The following is a 23796-nucleotide window of genomic DNA, read 5'->3' as shown; positions in this document are numbered from 1 at the left end:
AAAGGTCTAGTATAAGTAGACCTAAAACCCCCAATGTAGTAAAACAAATCTATTACTGTTCTTCCCATATAGAAAATTTAGGATACGCCTAACGCCTATGAAAATCTACCGTAAAAAAGGTAGTCACGTTTGTATTAATGAATTAATAAAATATTCAAAGGCAAATTTAAATAATCGAGAATAAAAATTTTATTTTGCTTTCTTAACACCTATATTTAAAATTATAAAACTTAAAATGTATGCAATATTTTATACTTTAAATTTGGTAAACCTGTTATATGAGAACTTTTATAGCAGCTATAAATTTGTAAATATTTGTGCACGTAATCCTGATAAGAATAAAAGAATCAAAATATCTAGGAAATTAACCTCATGATTATTATATAATAAATTTTTATTTTAAGTCAGCAGTCAAATTGATATCTATCACTTGACAATAGAAGGTGTCATTACAACATATATTTGTGGCTGATAGTTTTTTAAAAATAACATATGGGATAAATGGACAATTTCCATTCATTATCAAAAACGCGTACTATGAATAATCCAGGAAAGAATGAAGGGGTATTTAAATTAATTTAACAATAAAAAATATGTGTTTATTAGACAAACTTATTGATGAGTGTCATAAGATCTTTATCAGCTAGGTATATATAATTATATTAATAATTATAGCCTTTGTATCAAGTGAAAATTATCAACAGAGAGAAATAGAAAAAGCTAAGTTAGAGCATGCTTATAAAGAAAGTGATGAAATCGTTGATAAACTGATAGCAGGTATAAGTTTAATTTTTTCAAAAAATTATTTAAAATCTATTTAGAATATGCTGAAGATTTTTCAAAAATAATCCAAAGCTTTAGCAAAATCTCAACAAATATGACAGGTTTTATTAAATTTTATGACTATTATATAATTGTTTTTAGAAAGTAACATATCTATTAAAAAAGTAAAAGAAAATTTGACATCCTGTAAAAAATTATTAAATTGTCAAAGAGATGATTTAAAAGTTTTATGGCTTGATGGTTTGCAACAAAAATATACATTAGAAATGCTTGAACAAATGTATGAATATGGTGTTTATGACAAAATTATTAATGAATTTTTAGAGAAATAATAAAAAATGTTCCAAATGAAATTGAGAGTAAATTAATCAAAAAAAGATACATGTCCTTAGCTGAACTATATGTCACGGCAAGTAATATTTCACTATATTATTTAATAGAGAAATTTTTTAGCATCTCATTTGGAGGGTGATCTGAAACAAGTTGAAGGGTTAAGAGAGATAAAGGCAGAAATAATTACAAAAAAAGAAGTTTTTTTAATTTTTTAAATGATTTTAATATTTTTTTTTAAAAATTGTTATATTTATTGATAAATAATAAATTCAAATTGAATATCAACAATATAAATATCAAACACAATCGATTTATAACATGATTGTTGTAGGAATAGATAGCCATAGAGGAGAGATAACATTGGGATAAAATTAGTTATTGATATTAAAACTGTGATAGCTGGAAAATTTATTAAAAATAACAAATTGGGCCTGAATTTTTGTAAAATTTTAATGGCCCAGGCCTATGTAGTCATGGGATGGGCCAGTAAATGTCATAAGCCTGTTTTTAGTATATACCAAACTTATACTCATAAACCAAACCACAATCTTCATAAAAAAACCAGACCAGGCTTTGCTTCTAAATAAAAAGACTAGTTCAAGATAGTTTTTTTATTTTAAAATATTACTTAATTTAATTCTTGTTTGCGTTTTTATTAAATATATAATATTTTCTGTTAACAATATTAAATCAAATTTGAAATATATAACAAACGATACAAGTATATGCAAATATCTTAGTTTATAGAATGGAACAGGAATTGGAAAAGAGGACTTAATCGCAGGGCTGTGAATTTTAATCCTAGGTTCAGTTAAAAAATTTCTGAACCAGGTTCGGGTTTAGGATTCATTGTCCAGAAAAATTTTAGATTTACATAAAATGGATATACTAAAATAAAGAAAAGATTCCACAAAAATTGAATTTTTGCAATAAATGTTTTTAACATTGAAAATAAAAATAACAATTTTGTTTTAAATATTTAATGTTTTTTTTATTAAATAGATATTTTACATATTATTTTTTTAATATACATTTAACCCTTTTGCGCCCGACTTTTTTTCCCTCGATGAAAAAATTTTTTTTTTAAGAGTTATTTATTATAGACACAAATAACACATTTTCATCAAAAAAACTTATTTCGAGTATTTCTATCAAAAGATATTCAATGATTCCAATTGTTATCAATGGGCAAAATGCAAGTTCATTTAAAAAATATTTTATTTCATATGAAATAACAATTTCGTTTATTATTAAACATAAATAAATATTACATTTTTTGCAAATAATTCTTGAATAGGCTTCTACGCAATACTTGCACCTTTGCTTAATACTTACGGGCATTGGGAAATGACCTACTTGGTCATATCTTATATCCGATATAAGGGCAATGTTGATAGCTTTTTTTCTTTTAACATCTATGCTGGAAGGTCTGCCGGTTTTCTTTGTATTATCCTTTCCTGCAAACATCAACCCTTTTGCTATCTGCGATTTAAATACCAGTAAAGGCATAAATTTTATATTATTTAACGCCTTCATATGGCGTCTATATAGGAGCCAGGCATTTACCACACAAGAATACAATAAATGGAAAACCATTCGCATATAATATCGTTTCCATTTAATATCTGTCCGATATAATTCCACCAGCATATCGTGAAGATCTCCTCCACCCATTCCCTCATTATAGTTTTTAATTATTGCGGCCGTTTCTACATTTACAGACCCGGGGTTCATTCGCCGTTACATCCTTTTAACTATCCCCTATTTGCGGGAAAGTTGGATGTAACTGGATGCCTTGGCCTTTATGGCTTTGGCATCCCTAAGGCTTTATTAAATCAAAATTTCATATATCACAATTAACAATAATGAATTTTAACCGATATAATAAGCTATTTATATAAATAAATAAAGGAGAGGGAATAGATGTTTCAACAGACCAATATTGTCGTATAGAAGGCATCTTAACTATACTAGTATATAAATGTATCCCAATAAATTTTTCAATTTCATCACTATCTGTATTTATAGATTTACCGGAACATTGGAATGAATAATTATTTGTTTCCGATACAAAATTACTGATTATCTGATTGTCAAAAATTTACGAAAATATGTTAGTGGAGTTGAATCCTCTTCAGGAATTTCTAATATAGGGATATATTCTGTATTCATATTTCCTATGTCTTTCTTAGACCACATGGTGTTATCTTTTATTTTAATTATAGAAGTATCTTCTATTATATCCTCCACATCAAGGCCTAGTTGATTTGTAATATAAGATGAAGTCGGCAAATCATCTGCCAGCAAAGAATAATAATTGTCTTCTTCGTCTGAGCCCTCTATATCAGCCTCAGATATATCACCCTCGGGGATAAGTGTAGTCATATCTAAATGCATATTGATATAAAAAGCATTTTATATTACATGTTATTTATATAAAATATTTATTAGAACCTCTCCCTATATCCAAGAAAACCCACTAATAGATATTAGATAATCAATATAGGTAACTATTATCAAAATCTAATCTAATTACCCCCCCCCCTTCCGTTTCCATAATTTTAAATCTAAATATCCTAAATAATTTACCCAAAATTTCCATTTATTGATAAAAAATATTTTAGTGCATAAGAAATGACCAATGATGCCAAATGGCATTATGTTCAATTTCCAACACATAAAATGATTAAAAAGATGATAATTTTTAAATAAAAATATTAATATATATATATATATATATATTAAAATTATTAATTATATTTTTAGCAAGATTTGATAACCAGAAATATGAATTAAAATTTTGGCGCGAAATTGGTACGAAAAAATTGATTTTTTATAACTATAATATGATATAATAACATATGTAACAAAGCGAGTTATTGATAAAATACGAAACAGCAAATATTAAAAATTAAAAATATGATTTCAAAAGTTATCAGTGGTTATTTTTAATACATAAAAAATACTATTGAAAAATTATGATTCCAAAAGTTATCCATGGGCGCGAAAGGGTTAAAAATACTATTTTTTAAAATATAAAAAAAAATAAAAAATATTCTTGAACCCTAAACCCTAAATTTAAAAAAAGTTTCTGGTTTAGATTTTCTGTCCTGCATTATAGTGGTAAATCTATTTTATTTTGTCTGCATTTTAATATTTTTGGTTCATATGTTAAGCTTGATATTTATAATGGTATGAGGGGATTGATTTTGTGTATGTGGATTAAAGGTCTAACCCACCCAGTCATTATTTTTAAATTTTTTAACCTGCCTTCCTGCCCACTTATAATTTATTAAAAAATTTACCTGCCCGCCCGCCCACGCATTTATCTTTAAATTTTGTTTAACCTGCCACCCGCCTAATGTTAAAAATTATTTAATGACTGGTTTGGCTTATTATTTATTTTAATGTATTTTTAATTAAACATATATAATATGCAATATTATGAAATAAAACTATTATTTTAATAAATTGCTGCTCGTTTCCCCTGAAAAATATTAAAAATTTCCCCACCCACGCCCGCCAATACTTTAAATTTTTTTAACCCGCCCACCACCCGCTAATATTTAAAATATTGTAGAAAACCCGACCCCGCCTTGACTGCAGACCCCTAATGTGGATCGCGTATATGAATTAAGAGTACATTAGGTTTTGAAGATTTCTTCATCGATTTTCATCATTAAAGATAAAAATTTGACGTTTTCCCAGATATATGCAGCAATTAAAAATATATAGAATAAATATAAATTATTTTTTCTGCAGCTGGCGGTACCTTTATTTGATATTGCAGTCGACACGTATTCTTTGCTTATTTATAAGTTTATTCGACTTGCGTTTTCATAGTATATAGCAAAATTGAAATGAATTGAAATAGGAAAAGGGTTCCAAAAACTAAAATAAATCCGCTAGTAAATTAATAAATAATATACACAAAAATTAGTTATAAAAATTATATGAATCATATAATAAGGCAAACCTAAATATTAATAATAAACCGGGGAAAATTAGAAACCTGTCTAGACCACGGTCCTTATCGGTCCAAGCAGCCGTACTAAAATAATACGATCCATCAATTGGTCCGGTCACATATTAAGAACGTTAAACCGAGATTGTTGATCTTCACTATTTGGACTTGATATTTTGTAAATTTTTTACAAGCAATGCCAGGCAAATTTAAAAAAATATTATGACGAGCCGGGCCTGGTAAAAAATTTAACTGGTCTTGTAACTTATGCAAAATTTCTTGACGTCCGAAGTGAATCAGACCGGGCTTTGCAGACCTCAAATTGTGATATTGAAATATTTGCAATAAAATATTGTATATTGTATTTTCCATCAGGATTGCAGTAATAAAATTTAAATAAAGAGACTCCCCCCCCCCCCACCCCCACATCTTTATCCTTAATCTACTGAGTAGACCTATTTAGAAAGGTTGTTGATATTTTATTAATATATTAAATTTAAACATTAATTTGCAAAATTATGAAATTAATTCATAATTAAATCTAATTGCTTTAATCGATTATTGATTATTTTCAGAAAATTAAGTATAGCTTGGTCAGAGACCTAAGAAATCATTTGTACATCAGAACCACGGTTAAAGGTGATTACAGACCCATCTCAGACATAGATGCTTACTACAAAACGTCTCCTCTAGCTCCAAATGCCAATTATCTTCACGAGATGAATGACTATGAAGTTGGACTTAACAAGGTTAAGTCTTCGGCTAATTTCCTTGAAGCCACAAAATTTAACGTCCGTAAACACCTGGAAAGCGCTTCTAGTTTGTTTCTTTACTTAAAAACAACATTTTTTTTATATATAACCTATACAGTTCAGAATTTGAGATGTTGGTATTATTGTCGCTCAAATATGATAGGGTTCTATAACTAACTCTATTTTGTACATAGGTAATATATATATATTTTTTTACTACATTAAAATATATTTTAAGTCAATTTTTGAGAATTTTTTTAATATGAAAAGGCGTAAAGGATCCCAAAGGATAAGATTTTGATTTAACTCAATTTTATTGACACCAAAAATGGAGTTAGAACATATTTCAAATTAACCAATATTAATTGATCTCTCATTTCTTTTGATATTTAATCTTGTTAGGTTATATCTTTGCTAGCGTTATTTTTATAGTATGATTTATAGTACTAAAAGTAGGGTGACACAGGTCCTATCATTTTTTATTTGGGCGAAACTCAAATATAAATGTAAGTTACTAATAATTAATCATATTCTAGTAATATAGTCATAGTCAGAAATTGTTCAAGTGTTTTCCAGCTTCGGTCGGATAGACTTATTTGAAAATAATATCAGTGAATTATTTTATACTATATAGTTAGGCCTCGAACCCGGTCCAGCGCTGGGCAATTTTATTTAAAAAATAAAAAAACCGCGCCCTATCAGCGTCGGCTGACAAGTTAAAATCCGTCCTTTGTAAACATCTAGATGGATTCCGATTATGATGAACTATAGCCGGACGCTCGCCTTTTTACAAAATTTTTCCATAATTATAAAGTATAACACAAGATATTTAGGCTGTCAAAGAATCTGCTTATGAAACTCTTTCTTTTAACGCTTAACAAAATAAAATTTTAATTTTGTAAATTGAAATGTTATCGAAAGATTTTATACTGATAAAATTTCATGATGTTTATATAATTCACATGAAAGAACTTTTACCACAATGCCAAGTTTTTATTTGACGATTAAATATGATATTTGTGCAAGATAAAGCTCCCTCTCATAGCGCTTAATATCCATATAAAAATTTTTGTCCAATTACCCACGATTTATAAAAATCTCTTAATGGTCCTTTAAATTCCCTGATTTAAACCCACCGGATTATAATGTTTAGAACAAATTAAACACTAGTTTATAAAATTAGACCACTTTTTGAATCTTTCGATGAACTGGAAAGAAAAAATATGATAGTAACTCTGAAAGGAAAATTTTTGTAGTTACTCTTCTATCAGTATATAAAAGAAAAATTTACATTTTTACAACATTAAAAAATTGCATTTTTATTACGTCAAAAAATTCATTGAAAAAATTACATTTTTACGTCATATTAAGCGCTTTGCCCTTTTCGTTATATAAAACAATAGATCTACGCTTGGACTCATTTAATTGGGTTAATAAATTTGGAAGTTAAGAGCCCAGCTATGAATTTTTGGGCAGGCTGAAGTTACCTGTGGGCGCAACAACGCCGACGGGAGGTAAAAGGTAGAAGAAAAATAAAAATATGTCCAAAACATATTTGTGAAATTTTCAAAACTTTATCATTAGGTTTTTAAATATTTAAAACTTTTAAAATTTTCGAAACTGGGTTTGAACGCAACCTAAATAAAAGAAAAAATCATTCCGATAACAACAAATATTATTGTTAAACGGCTCATTTTGAGCAGATTATTAAAAACGGCTAACTCAATATTTTATTAGGAAAATTATTGTGCAAGTCTTAAGTTTTTGCACTTAGGTGGCACAAAGGTTTAAACATCTATAGACAATATTTTTCTGGCCAAAATATTTAGTTAGCCGTTTATAGAAATCGGCTCAAATCGAGCCGTTTAACAACTCTAATTTTATTATATTAATAAAATAAACAGATAAAGAGAGAGAAAAAAATCATTTTGAATATGTTTGTCTAAATAATTTTACGTATAAAAAAGTAAACTGTGGAGAAGGAAATTGAATTTTAAGCTTGAATTTCGTGAAAAAATGATAATTGGATAGGTGTTGCGCGACTTTTATTGCATAGTATTAAAATCGCTCGATATAATTTTAATCGCTAGGACTACGACATAACTTCAACGACATTTCAAATTAGACGAATATTCAAAATATTTACTTATAAATTTTTTGAGTTAATTATAAAAAATACTTTAAAAAAAAACGTAAAGAAAAATTATTTGCCGTTTCTGGTCAGAGTTCGTTCGAAGACGAAATGTCTATCGATAACATGAAAATAAATCCGGTTAAAGAAGATTTGGAACTAATCGATCCGGAATTCGATTCCGCCTATTTCATGACCATTTCGATACAGGCCCTGGCTAAATTGAATTCTCTCAACGAGGCCTTTGAAGTACCTCTTATTCTTATATGGGGGAAAGAAAAATAATTTAATTTACCCAAATAGTCGGTTTGAACTAAAATTTATTTTATATATTTTTTTTGAGATAGCAAATATTATCAAGATGGACATAGTTACATTAGAAATCTAGTTATCCACAAGCTACCTTTAAAAAATGTTTTTAGCTATAGTTATAATTTTTTTTAGCTATATCTGCAAGCAATATTTTAGAATATTTGTCATTAGTAAGCTTAGATGGCTAACATTTGATAAAAATACTTGGTATTTTTTAAAAAAAAAATTAAAATAGAAAATATAAAGCATAAAGCATATAGATATTTTTTTAAAAAACATATTGTCAAATATAATCGATGCATCATAGAAGCGAAACTAAATAGACTTATAACGGTGCTGGCTGAATAACATAACTTTTGGAAAATTGTTTCGCATATTAATATAGAGTTCCTTCTTTAAGAGAATGTTTACAATACCTATAGTTCATTTTAATTGTATTATTCGAATCTTCGTGTATGGGTTGATGTTCTTACCGATGGAGCCCTGCATGGCATGGACTGAGGCTCGGATTGGGCTCGGGTCAGGCTGTAAGAGGCAGCTCAACCCGAGGCCCAAAAATTAAATATTATAGAAATATCCTCAATAATCATTTTGTTTCATCGAAATATTAATCAGAATCACATGTCATTTTTCATCAACACATTTCACTTATTCATTTGCATAATTTCTTACCAAAATTAACAATTTCCTGTGATTGTGACTAGTTATCTATTACTTACATACATCATATTCTATCTCGTTACAATAAATGTCATAGTGATGAAAATCGCTCCATTTGAGCCGATTTTTAAAAACGGCTAGTTCAATATTTTTCCCAAAAGATATTACACAAGCCTAAAGTTGTCAAAGGCTTATTTTGAACCGATTTTAAAATCGGCTAACTTAATATTTTAGGGAAAATATTATGCTACCTTAAGATTTTGCTCATAGGGGCATAATGGTTTGAACATCTATTAACGAAATCTTGAGGCTTAGACAATATTTTTTTAGCGAAAATATTGAGTTAGCCATTATTAAAAATCGGCTCAAATGGAACGATTTTGCATCACTAAAATGTTTTACTCGGTTTTGCAACTTTATTTGACAATTGATAATAGTCTATTTATAGTGGTTAATATACTTTTATTTAAGGTGTCAATATATGAATAATAAACATAATTTGTAATTTTTTTTAGATGTTATAATATTTAAACTCAAATTCAAAATTTTTTTAAAATCGGACTCTGGACCGACTGGAATAAAAAATTTATGTATTGGTTGACTCGGACATAAAAAAAATTTAAATTCGGGTGGCTGGGGTATAGCTCGGGCCGGGATAAAATAATTATGTAGGACTCTACCTACCGAAAGATGGGCTAGTGGTGAGAAATTTTTTATTTTAAATAGTTAAAAAAATTATGTTTATTTTATATAAAAGTTGTTAAAAACATCGATGCAATCGGATCTATGTTCAATAGTACTTATTACTGCTCACGAAATCAAAACTAGGTAAATTTTTTATACGCTTCCTTATATAATTTTATAAAATAATATATATAATTAATTGTGTCGTTAAAAGTTACTTTTAAAAAAGGAACTGGTTATAGTTCAATCCTTAATAAGTTAACTAGCTACCTTGCAAGTTACATCAAGTTACTTTATAAATTTTTAATATAATATTATTATTTTATGAAATAATTTTGCCATTTAAAAAATTTTATCAGAGGAATTTCAACGAAATACAGTTTAAATTAAGAAATTTGCAAAAAAATGTATCTCATAATATAGTATTTATTAAAAAGGATGTACACAATGTAATATTTATGTTTCGATGAATATTTGGGCCTAATAAATTTTTATTTAGTTTTATTAACAATAAACTATTTTCAACATTGGACTTTAAAAGGCTGGCTCGTTTTTCTCTAAAAACAATTTCCTCCCTGTAAAGAGACTATTATAATACTTAAATAACAATAATTTAAATTAAGGAAATCAATTATCAGAGACTAGCCCGGGCCGTACTTTAATTTTTTTAAATATACCCTGACTGGGTTTAAAATAATTTTTGGCCAAAAGAAAATCCTATATAAATGCAGTTTTATAATAATAATATCCAAAATATTTTTTGTCAAAGTTGTTTAGTTGTATAATACTTAAATAACAATAATTTAAATTAAGGAAATCAATTATCAGAGACTAGCCCGGGCCGTACTTTAATTTTTTTAAATATACCCTGACTGGGTTTAAAATAATTTTTGGCCAAAAGAAAATCCTATATAAATGCAGTTTTATAATAATAATATCCAAAATATTTTTTGTCAAAGTTGTTTAGTTGTTCTTTATCTTAACTTAATTAAATTTAAATTAAGATCTTTAAAAATATTTAGAAATTTTTTTTGTGGCAATTGTCACATTTAGCTCGAAAATATTTACTTTGACTCTTGCAATTCAATTAGGAGGCTAATTTGTAAAAATCAGAATAATTCAGACAAAATTTGGCAATTAAAATATTTAGTACTCACTAATTTTATAAAATTATCTTCAAAGATCTTAATACAAAATAATTATAAATTTATTAATCGATGTTCTGTCAAAATTTTGATAATTAAGGCTAAGAATATCAACACGTTCTAGCGTTTGAAAAGATTTAACATTTGGTTTAAGGCCATACCAGAGCAAGGGTTAAAAGATAGTAATCCAAAAATTGAGCTTTGCAAAAATATCATTTCCAAAAATTTGGATATTTTTAGTCTTTGCATATTAACATTTTTTGGTACTATTAATTTCGAATAATTCAATTTCTCAAACACGCTCTGGTATTGCTTTAGCTTATTACCAATAAGATATAGATTTAGAGTTTAGGTATTACAAGATTCGAGTGAAAACTATATGCTCTCATTTATTTTAAAAATGCACACTCACATATTTTAATCTATCTTCGTTATTCGAGAAAAGTTATTTATAGATATTCAAGTTTGGCATACCGACCAACGCCTAAGAAATTTAATTGCTAAAAAAAATATTCCCTTTATATTCAAGATACTCAGTCAACGCCCAGTACAATAATCCCACAAACCCAACCCTTATGAAAGAAGGTGTTGAAGGGGAAGAAGACAGACCCGAACTATTTAAGGTATCAAAATAAAATTTTAGACTCTTATTTTATGGTTGCAGAATAATTTTTTAAATTAATTTTTGTGTGATGATAAATTTATAAAGCCTCAAAAATAATACAATTAGATTGTCGTAAGATAATCAATTTACTGCTTATAAATATTTTTGAATACTATTTTTATAATTTAAATGACAAAAAAATTTGATATAATCTTGGATTGCATTTAATAGAAGATAGCATTACGATGGAAATGAAAATATGGCCATAATTTTTATTTTATATCTATAAATGTTTAAGGTTTTGTTGGAAACTCTTTTCGCCAAATTTTGGAGTATCTCAAGGGCGCATAAATTTGTTATCAAATGTTTCCTCGCGAATTCTGCCGCGCCACCTGTGCCATCCAGGAATAAGGATATTACAAACGTTTTAAAATAATATAATTATTATTAGAGCCCTGCACGCAAGGATGGACCAATTTTTTTTAGACTTAATAGATACCAGACAAAAAATATACCCTTATAATGTATTTAAGAAACAGATACAAGATACTTTTTCAAAAATTTACAGATACTGTAAAAAAAGACTGTATTTAGATATAGAAAACGAAAATAAATTGACATAATGTTAAACCCTATATTTTTTTGGATAAGCTATATTTAAAAATTAACAAATTCTAAACAAAAACATTTTATTCATTTAATTTAATATTTAATTTTATTATTAATTAAAATTGATATGGTTTGTTGCATAAATTGTTTCTCACCTTTCAATTTTAGCCCTTATTTTATGTAAATTTTATGTTCATAAAATAAATCAACATGGCATTTTTATAAAAATAAAATTACGAAATTTACTATAACTAAATAATAATAATATAAAATAATTAAGTTGCTTTTATAATTATACAGATTCACAGTCATATAGATATAAAATATAATATACAATTGGCATTATAAATTAATATTTAACCTGGATTATGGTCTATTTAAATTTAAAAACATCTTTTTAAAATAGTGTTAGTGACTGATTATATTAAAATAAGTTCAGATTAAATCTCCTTTTTCTAAATAGAAGTAATATAGTTCTGTTCAGGGTTCCAACCCGAACCTGAACCATACCATTAAACCGCTAAAAACCAGTATTTTTTATTGAACCTAAACCGCTAAATAATTTCTAGCTGAACCTGAACCGAACCGCTAAAATGACTCTGAACCGGTTCAAGTCTCATAATTTTATGCTTATAAAATAATGTGTAAGTTATTACTAGTATATTGCAAAAATTTTAATTATATTCGAATTGTTTTAAAAATTATTATCAATCACATTTGTTTGATAAGTGTCCATCATAATTACAACATTTTTTAAATATTTTAATAAATTATAATGCATAGAGAAAAATTATATCCAATATATAAATTATTTACATATAGTATTATAAATGACACATCAAATCTGATATCGTACTGGTATTGCCGGCTACCTAAGTTAGCGTGGAAGGATGTTTTTCAACAATTAAATTTATATTATCTCCTTATAGATATAATTTGAGTGAGACAAATTTTGAAAATATATTTGTTGTGCGGCTTAATAAAAAATTTTTAAGTAATTGTTCATATTAAAATTTATCATTGATATATTTTTGTAATATTTATAAATTAATTATTTTATAAGTGTAATTAATAAAAATAAGGTTTTATATATGTATTTTATATTTTAATTATGAAATAAAAAAAAATTCTTCACATAATTCGAATGTAGGTTTGAATATAAAAGTGTTCAAACCGGTTTTTAAAGGTTCGAACCGAACCGATATTTATATTTTTTGCGAACTGAACCTGAACCTTGAACCGTTATTTTTATCCGAACCAGAACCGAACCGATATTCGTTTCGGTTTGGATCCCTGGTTCTGTTAATGTTATTGTTGTGACTTATTTTTTTAAATTAAATTATTCTAGGATAAATATTGTTGGAACTTATTTTTATTCAAATTATTCCAGGATAAATTGTTGCAACGTATTTTTATTCAAATTGTTTCACCAAAAGAAAATATATATGATATAATTATAAAAACGGAAAACTTTTTTTTTAAAAATTCCAAACAAAAATATTAATAATGATTTTTCTACAAAAAAATAATAGTATTTAAAAAAAAAATATTTAATTATCATTATTTACAACAGTTATATTATTAAAATATGTAATTTTAAGAAGGGTATAAAGGTGTTCTCAAAAATGATGATATATATAATTTACATTTAGGTTAATATATTGACTAATAAACATATATTGAGTGCCGTCAGGGAACTATCTCAAAATAACTCAAAATTTTAGAGCGGATGCGGATCGAATCGTCTGGACAAGAATTTTTAAATATTTGTCTCGGATCGGAATAATAGGTCTGATGCAGAGCCTTAATAATTATCGAATAAAATACTTTATTCTCCAAAATAGAAAATGCAATTAGCCTTATCTCATGTTTTGGTTAGGCGAATTGCCAATAATATTTATAACAGCATTTCAAACTTATATAGTATCATTTTTTACAATCATTTTACACTATGTATCATTTATGAAAATCAGGTAAAATATAAAAAAAAACAAAAGCAAAAAAAATAAGAAAAATTTTATTCAGACCTGCAACTTTGACCTTTAAGATTGTAGAAAAAAATATAAGATTATATAAATATATAGGGAAAAATCTAAATCAATATAAAATTTACAAAATTTATTGATGCATTACATTTTATTAAACACAATGTAGTTTTTCTTACTAACTTGAAACACCTGAATATTTTATGAATTCACCAATATCCTATTCCATATTGATAATTTTAAAAAGTTATTATAACATATAAGTCGTCATTAAATCTAGTAATTCAATGTATCAGTAAATTTCGAAATTCTATATCGTATTTCTATATTTTCGCATATAAAATCTTATATTTATACTCTTAAATGATCAACACTGAAGATTTACGACTGTTCAGATTTACTATTTAGGATGCTTTTTGGCTATTTAAAAAATAATAATATATGAATAATCAATTAAAAGCAATCTATATGTATACAAAGAAACCCATTTTAAAAAGGGTAGGGGGATAAACCTTCTACTGTATTTTATCCTACAATTGCATATGACATATATTTTTTTCTGACATATATTTCGAAATAAGGATAAAAAGTTGAATACCAAGAAGGTTCACCCACCGGAATCTGCCAAGTCTCACGCCTCTTCTAAAATACCGGATTCTTCGAATGCTTCTTCCATGTTGCCACCTTACGATATATTGGACGTATGGTCATTTATACAGGGAGTTATTCAGGTTTTTAAATACAAAGAGCATGGCCATATTTTTAAATATTTATTTTGTATTTACGGCACAATGCAAGCAGGAGATAATAAATCGACTGAAGCACGAGTGAGTTGATTCAACAATTTTTTTTATAGAGTTTTAGATGTGAACCCGAACCCGAGTTCAGGAAATTTAAAATTGTTTGATTGGGCATTTAGAAACCATAGAACAAACCGAGACCGATTTTTAAACAACTCATTAAACCCGGGGTAAAATGGACCTGGGGCAGGTTCGGACCCCTCTTAGAAAATTGTCTTCGATTAAGTTTTCGTTATCAAAATTTCCATTAAATGAAATTTAAAATTCTTGAACCCGGGTTCGGGTTCACATCTCTGTTTACAAATATTTTTTTTTCTCATAAAGATAAGAAAAGATAGATAAGAAAATTTATATCATACAAAAGTATTATTTAGAATTATTATTATACCTATTTTTGATCGATAATCAAATGTAAACTAAGCTTAATTTAAAAATATAAATATGTAAGGCATATTTATATTTTATTTACAATAGCAAATTTATTATACTTACTTCGTGATCCTTAATATTAGATGACGCTAATCGAATACTTAGCTATAGAGAGCTCTTCGGCCGGGATGGATGGTTCATCATACCCTACAGAAATGGAAAACTTAAACAATTATTTTGTTAAATCCCACGTTAAACGCAATATATCTGCTGCTAAACGTAGTCAACCGTTATTTAAGTAACTACTTTATTAAAAAAGAAGATATTTATATTTTTTGTATTTTCTCTCTATAGATTAAACATTTTCAAACTTGAGGCGACACTTTTTAAAATTAACTTATCTTAAATATTTTGATATTGCAAAACTAATTAATTTATAATAAACAAAAAAGGTTTGATAACTCAGTTCTAGCTTTGAACGCTCATAAATACGCCAGGGAACAAAGAAAACGTAAAAGTCTTGCCTTTCTGGCCACTTCATCCCTCGAGGATTCTCATTTAAACTTTCTACCTCCCCTGATTAATTATTCTACTACAACGTCCGATAATAAAGATTTGCCTAGTAGTCCCTTCGCTAAAGGTCAGAAAATTTTAAAAAGGGGGATCAATCTGATTTTCTGATAAGATCATGATAAATTATTTTTTTAAGTGATAGATTTTATAGAAATGGTCTCGGATTGTAATTGATTTAGATCTTAATTATTTTTATTATAAACTATATCATATTTAGATGTTTTTGATTACATAATTATATGAATAACATCATGTTTTTGAATTTTTAATTGCCAATTTCTTCTTTTACATTGAATATTATAAGGCTTCAACACCGTGATAAATTTTAATACACCTGTAAACGTTTGCAAACCCAGTATAAAAAACTTAAGAACCGTATACCTTTCGGTTCAAGACTTTTGCAAGAGGTTGGAGAACGAGATCAAGATGCAACCACCCACGAGATGCTTGCTCTATTCCTTTTTTAACGATTACGTTAGAGAGATATACCTGGTTGAGGTACATAATTCTGCTTCCAGTAAAATCGAAAGTCATATCAAAGGTTAGCCCTTTTAATAATTACTTTTTAAAAAACATTTCACGAATAATGATTTTCAAGTTCGGCCATTTCTTAAGCACATATTACATTTTGAATGAGTGACAATTTTCATTAATTGGAATTTTTATTATAAAACATTCTATTGCAACACTACACTTATGTAAAATTTTTTTGTTCTAACTGGATAAGTATTTATAAATTCTACACTTCACATTTGCCGAAAGATGAGTTAGAAATCAATGATTTTCTATAGCCCTTTTATCATTTTTATACTTGATAAAAATTTTTTTTAGCTTTGCTCATTTAATGTTTGTAATAACTTTAGCTAGCTAAGTTTATTTTCACCTAAATGAATAGTTAGAAATTATGATGTTATATAAGCATAGGTTAATTAATATAGTTAGGTTTAGGATATTTAAATGAACTGCATATTTTTTCCTAATTATATGACATACAAATTCTATTTAAAATCTCCAAATTCGATATCAAATTTTTTTTCCCCGTTAAAATATCATTAAAATAAATGATAGGACCAGAAGCATGGAAAGCTTTGGTTACCCCTGACCCCAAGGTGTGTCCTGATGTGGATCGACCTTTACTTTTAAACGCTTTTGTTGTGGATAGATGCGTGAATGAATTGAGGGATATAATAAGGGACATGCCCGACTATTCCAACCAATTCCTGCTCATGAATTGCAAAATATTACAGGTTAAAAAAATATTTATTTTATTTATTTTTTATTATAAATAATATGACTCCTAAACGTGGTATGCGTCAACTAGGATTTTTCAAAATTTGGTCAAGGGGATATGAGTTTAAACAAATTTATTCGTATAAAAATTTTTAAATAATTGAATAGAATATTAGATTAACAGCCAGTAAGCCTAACCCATTATATTATATTGTTCTTTATTTATATAACACATTTTATAATCACATTTTACTCAACGTTTAAGCAAAATCAAATATAATATTCAATCATAAGTAATGCCCCACCCTCAAGATCTCTGACAAATTGTTATTTGAGTATTATATTATAAAAAATCCATTTTATTGTGATAATATCATTCAGTGCTGTCGTTAGCTATCATCTGTGCAAAAACAAACTACTGTTAATCAATATTTTAAATTTGTATATTTTATATTATGCAAGTATTCCACGAAATTATTAACCCCCACCCTCCCCCCTCCCCACCCCTCCCCAGTACTCTTCGAAAATAACATCTTAGAAAATTTATACATAATGAAATATATTTAATATATTAATGTCAAGAGTTATAAAGATGTATGCCTTAACGCTTATAAAAACATAGTCCAACCAGAAACCGAAGATAAACGGATCATAAGCGCTACTTGGGCCAAGGATGAGGATATTAATCGATTTCTAAGGTTATCCACATAATTATGAGATTGTTATTTATATAATGGTGGACACCGGGGTAAATTTTAAGTATTTTAAAAGTTATTTAGGATAAAATATTACACTAAGTGGGAAATATAGCTATTTCCCTCATAGTCATATCATAACCCCAAATCTAAAATCTCTATAGTTTTTTTATACATGCACTATAGAAAAAATAAAAGTAATAAAATATATCCATTTCCTTTTGTATCTATTTGCGATTATTTTCCTCGGTTATATAATATTAAAAAGCTATAATTATACTACTAGAATATGGGTCATTCCATTACAAATCAACCATTGTTTTGGACACCATCACCTAAATGAATGAAACTTGGCTTGTTAGTTATTTATATTGTAAATTTTAATAAAATCAAAATTTTAGTAGCTCAGATATATTTAAAGATATAGTCGAAAATCGCGCAATGCGTGATTTCATTAAATCATTTTTTTTAATATTGAGTTACAAATTATATATCATTTTATAACCCTTAAAATTATACATTGGAAAATATAAAAAAAATTCCAAATGTTTTCTATTTCCTGTAAAAGGTACAAAATTAACATTGTTGGGAAGGGAATTTTTTGGGTGTTGATATTATCCAGAAATTATTTCCTTTATATTTAACTGCTTAATCACAAAAATCGATAGCATTTTTTTGTTTTTTAATTTTAGTTGATTTTTTGTTTTGTTTTTATAAAATATAATATAGATGGTGTTATATTTAAAAATCATTATAATATAATATATTTAAAAAAAATATGTATTGTATTAATATTAATATTAAAATTAAAAAAATTTATTGAGTATAGCCAATATTATGTCTTTGTTTATTTCTTTACAAAAACAAACTAAGCAAATTTTATTTTACGCAGTGGATGACGACAGTATGGTAAATTTTGAATCTTAGATGATGAACTATTAAAGTTTCCAACTGATTCTAAACAATAACTACTGAAGAAAATAAAATAATTTAAGATCTGACTTTTCGGTACCCCTTAGAATAAATGAATAATGATATAAATTTTGAATAATTTTTTTAAAAATGAATGTTGGGAAACCTTGATGATAATTGAGATTGGTCATTCTCAATAATAAAGTCTTTTTCTGATTTTTTTAATTTAGATGCTGATTTGATTAACTTAAGCGCAATCGAGCCAAAGATGTTTTTCTCTGGAATTTGAGATTGAGTAAGATACCTTTGTTGGAAAGGGCTCTGTAAATCCAATCATTTTCTACAATTTCCCCAAAATTTTCATCAATACTTCATACTAGTGCTTCACCAGTACGTATACAGTCATTTTTTGGAAACACCCTCTAAACGAAGGAATAAGTTGGGAAATAAAAAGGTAGAAATCTTGATATCAATTCGACATAACTTATACTTAATAAATTAGCAATTGTTCTCAAATATTGAATATAGGAACAATAGATTTTTAGAAGAAAATAGTTCATCAAAAATTGAAATATCAGATTCAGATTATAATGGGTTTAAAGGATTGATGATAGTACGAGTGAAATCGAGTTTAAATAATGTATTTTAATGAACATTTAATATATATGTTTATTATATCTATTATTTACCTTATAATTTATCTGTTGTTAATTGAATATAATAAGTTGGTTATAATTTAAACAATATCATTAATTCCTACAAATTTCCGTTAATTCCCGTTTATCCCAAAAATTCCCTTAGGAAAGTTACCTCAATAAAAATTTATGGGAATTTTCTCCTTGATGTAAATATAATATAAAATGATATGAATTATAAATTAACTATTTTAAGATATTTAAAATATTTATTCAAAACTAATTTTACAATTAATTATTAGCTTGTTGCATAGGCATTTTTTGCAAATTCTTCCTTTATAGTAATATATTGTTTACATTAAGGGGAGTGTAAAGGGATTTTTTTTTATTGATGAAATTTACAACAGGCAAATCCCTGGTTATGTGCCTAGCTTGTTGAATCAGTTGAAATGCCTTTACATTTTGAATTCTGAATCAATATTTTAAATATCTTGCTTATCTTGATAATTTAATTTAGATATGAAAAATGTAATTAAGTAGGCAATAATGTATAACCTATCAAATCTTGTCTTTTTTATCGTAAAAATTATTTAAATATTTGAATATCAATCAATTTACAAAATGATACCATTTGTGTGTCATGTGAGGACTGAATTACATATTTATAGTTTAAAAAGATAGCGCTAAATCATATTTATACTTGGTAAATATGGCGTGAGGAAATCGGCAAATTTGAAACCCTTTAGCAAATCTAGGGCTAGACTTTTTTACTATGATTGATATAAATATCGTAGGTCTTTTATCTTTTAGTTTTATTATGATGTTAAATCATATCCTGTTTCGCCTATGATTAAAAACAAATTTTTTATCACAATAAAGCAATTCACCTGATATCCAATTCACCTATCCTAAATTCAATCTCTTTCAATCATATATCTAGTCTTTAAAAATGTATGCCTTTTATAGGACCATCTTGTTTATTTTCAAAGTTTTCAGACCATTTATGTAAACTACACCCCCCCCCCCCTTCGAATTTCTTGATGAAAGTTAATTTTTCTACACCTTCTATTTACATATTTATTTTTTAACAATATATTATTTTAACTGTTGTTTATTTGCTTTTACCATGGTAAATTTAATTCCCTATAAAAGGTCTTTACCTAATTGGCACCTGATGAGGCAACATACCGAGTATCATCCAAATAGCCCATCTATAAATTCGCCTGACAAGATGGCATCCATTTACAGTCACAAGGAAACTCAGAATGAAGGTATTATCAAATTTTATTTATGAAAGATAAAATAATTTTAAGTTGGATTAAGTTTAAAGTAGAATGCAGCTTCTCTATTTATATAAAGTTTTATTTTTATAGTTTTGCTTCTTAAAGAATCCCCTCCTTCGGCCAGAGACCTTCATGGGCCGGCCCGGCCCGCAGGCCCATACCCGGCATATTTTCTAGCTGGCCTGGGCTGGGTTTGGATGGGCCTAAAATTATAAATTTAAATTTAGATTATTTAAAACACTTACTAATTTAAAGAAATATTGCCTTTTTTTCTTCTAATAATAATTAATTTCAGTATTGTAAACAAAATGATTGCCAAAATATATTTTTAAATATTGTTTATTTTCATTAAATAAAAAAAATTAAATTTTTGGATATGGGCTTGGGCCGGGTTTGGGAAATTTTTTTGAAACTTATCATGTGGGCCGGACTTGAGAATTTTTTTAACATTAAATAAGGGCCGGACCTGGGCCTAAAATTTTTTTTACTGCGGTCCTAGGCCTGGCTTGGTCAAAAAATTAATGCTCATGAAGATCCCTGCCTTCGGCCTTTGGAAAATAGACTCATAAAAAAATATATCGACAAAAACCTCCAGAAAAGTGAAAAGGCCGCCCGTCAGTAAAATCGATATCTTAGGGCTGCGAAACAGTATATGAGCTAAAGTTGAAACAATAATTAATAGTGCTTAATTTCACCGAAACAAAAAATGGGATTAGACCTGGCAGGTAACTGAGAGTAGGGGTAGGGCCATACAGTTTTTACAAAAACCAACCTCTTATACGCTAAGGAAAGGATATAACTTTATTAAAAATCTAAGGGGATATGAATTAAGGTTGATATATTAGCCCGTCGGACCAGCTTTTTTTATTGAAACCACCTTCTTGGACTATGCTAGAGTTATGGTTAAAAGGTTGCCAGATATTGGGGTAGGGTTAATATACAATAAAAAATTATTTTAATAAAATTTTAAGCCTAAATATTCAAAATTAGATGTTGGTATATCATCACCCCCCTAGGAGAACACTTTTTCTGAAATCAGCTTATTGGACTGCTAAGATTAAAGTTATAAGGTTAGTTAGATATTGGGATCGAGAAAGAATTTCTTATTGTAAATAAGTAAAATGTTACTTTTGCATTTTTTTATCATTGTTTGTTTTTAAAATAAGGCAATAAAAGTTAAAATAAAATGAGTATCTCATATGCTTAAGGTTATTATAAAATATTAAGTTTGATTAATTATGTTAAAAAAAAAACTTTTTCTTAACCATAAATGAAAAAAAAGCTGGTTTGTATTGATAATTGCGTTTTTAAAACTATTTCTCCGAAATAAGTTTATGAATGTCTGTTAATAAAAAAGGACCTGTTGTAAAATATTCATTAGTACATTGAATTTTTATCAGTGGCATCGTTAGGAGAGCAGGAAGTCTACTCTGAAAACTTTGGATAGTCACTCCCAAAAATTTTTAATTTTTTTAAGATAATTTATTTGCTAATTTTAGATAGAATTTACCCTTAATTTTGTTAATTATAAATGGAATTTTTTTTTTTATTTAAAAAAGATGGGCCCCCTTAAAATTGAAAATGCTGGCGACACCTTTGACTTTTATTGAATTCAGTCGCATTGCCGCCAGATCTTATAATTTAGTTTTCCTTAAAAAAAGTTTTGTTCAAAAATAAATAATTTAAATTTAAACTCCCATCCCTAACGATTCCACTAATTTGATTATGTAAATCATAATTATCAATAATCATCACCTCTTTTTTTAAAGCTTTTAGTTATTCTCCGACTGCAAATCATCCAAATATCCACGACCACAGGTAAATAAATAGTTCTTTTTTTTATAACCTATACCCTTTTATTATTTTTCAGAGTTTTAAAAAACAATATTGACTGATAGAACACGATTTAATTTTAGAGACCGAGCTCTTGCCTCGCCTTTCAAAACGCTAACTGCTGATTTTTGCGTTTTTTTAACATGTTATATAACCTATTTTATTTCTTAGTAAACGAATCAAGAATAAAAACTAAGAATTTTTTATCTTGAATTTTTTTTTATGAAACATGGAAGATCTTTTTTAAAAAAATTTTATCTTTTTAATTATATTACTGTGTAATTAATATCACTGTTGCCTTGACAATCTCCTTAGCTATTTCAATGAATCACTGAAAAAAACATTTCCAATAATTTTTTTTAAAAATTTAAAAATACCCCCCCCCCCCCTTTTCGAAAAAGATTGATGGATTTTTTTAGGGTAATTATTTCCCGCTTATCGTTTCAAATTTGATTAATTTAATAAGCAAAGTTTTGTTAAGGAGATGAAAAAGTCTAAGTTAACCCCGTAATTATGGCCTCATTAAATTTTCCAGTAATTGATAAACTTTACTTGCAAGAAACACAAATGGTACTATATTGCTCCTTGCGGAAAGCTTTTTTGATATGGGAATGTTATTTGATAAGATTTTTTTAAAAAATGATAGATTTATTGAATAGGCTTTGATTATATTTTTTTTACAAATGAGTTTAACATATTAAGGTATAACAAAATTAATCGCAAAAATCAGCTGTTAACGTTTTAAAAAGTCAGAACGAATCAATATTTTATGTTGCAAATTATTTAGGGTAGATAGCTGTCACGCCAAAGAATCTGAAATTTTGGCCAGCAACCTCGGCGACGAAATGATGAGTATACCCGATCAAGAGATACTGACCGATCCACAATCCATAAAAACTCTTGCCCTTATTCACGAAAGTTTGGAATGGTTAGCATGCGTTAAGCTGGGACCGGGTCTTTTACAAGATCTGATTCAAGAAAATGATGGTAATTTGCCTCATATTATTTACGATGCACCCGAAGAGGAAGGAAAAGACGGCAGGAAAAGCGTCATGAATGAAATTCTCTCCGATGGTAATAATAGATTTTTTTTAAGTCCATTATAATTTCCAGTTTTTTTCAAGAGTTATGCAAAAGATTAATATATTTATAAATAAATTAGGTGAGCCATGAAGTAATCAAGAGATTAAATCCTATTTTATTTTAGTAATTTTTAAATTTGATCAAAAAACACACTTGACTTAAGAAAAGATTTATTTGAAACAAAATCTTTAACCTTATTGAATCATATATCCTTAAAGATCTTAGATTTTGAGGAGTTATAAAACTCGGTTATAAAATTATCTTGTTAATTTATTTTATTGATGATAAGTGACATAAACGTTAAGTACGATTATCGCACTCGTATCATCATCATAAGGGAATAAAATAAATTAAATATATATCAATAAATAGAGCAAATACGTTATTCTAATTTAAAAAAAATAAATAATTAATTACCATA

The 23796-nt window shown here is 27.2% G+C and overlaps 1 protein-coding gene across 3 annotated transcripts in view; it reads left to right on the top strand.

Moving 5' to 3' along the window:
• Positions 1-611: 611 nt before the first annotated feature.
• The window catches only part of LOC135925438 (exocyst complex component 4-like), a 28980-nt gene continuing 5795 nt past the window's right edge, over positions 612-23796 (top strand). For 2 of the 3 annotated variants that reach the window (XM_065460755.1, XM_065460756.1), the window contains exons 1-20: positions 612-647; positions 689-777; positions 822-884; positions 925-1063; positions 1108-1196; positions 1237-1313; positions 5656-5899; positions 8031-8212; positions 9693-9763; positions 11294-11387; positions 11667-11792; positions 14544-14693; positions 15275-15429; positions 15584-15771; positions 16009-16245; positions 16773-16951; positions 17517-17632; positions 20329-20447; positions 22229-22277; positions 23080-23366. In XM_065460755.1, coding sequence (XP_065316827.1) covers positions 619-647; positions 689-777; positions 822-884; positions 925-1063; positions 1108-1196; positions 1237-1313; positions 5656-5899; positions 8031-8212; positions 9693-9763; positions 11294-11387; positions 11667-11792; positions 14544-14693; positions 15275-15429; positions 15584-15771; positions 16009-16245; positions 16773-16951; positions 17517-17632; positions 20329-20447; positions 22229-22277; positions 23080-23366 — 2683 coding nt within the window. In that variant the 5' untranslated portion in view covers positions 612-618. Of the gene's footprint in view, positions 648-688; positions 778-821; positions 885-924; positions 1064-1107; positions 1197-1236; positions 1314-5655; positions 5900-8030; positions 8213-9692; positions 9764-11293; positions 11388-11666; positions 11793-14543; positions 14694-15274; positions 15430-15583; positions 15772-16008; positions 16246-16772; positions 16952-17516; positions 17633-20328; positions 20448-22228; positions 22278-23079; positions 23367-23796 lie in introns of those variants that run through there. The other variant, XM_065460757.1, reaches the window with a different exon arrangement.

Source organism: Gordionus sp. m RMFG-2023, chromosome 2 (genome assembly GCF_954871325.1).
Source record: "Gordionus sp. m RMFG-2023 chromosome 2, tfGorSpeb1-WG-v2, whole genome shotgun sequence".
NCBI classification, from domain to species: domain Eukaryota; kingdom Metazoa; phylum Nematomorpha; class Gordioida; order Chordodea; family Parachordodidae; genus Gordionus; species Gordionus sp. m RMFG-2023.
This window is presented reverse-complemented; position numbering and strand designations above follow the sequence as displayed.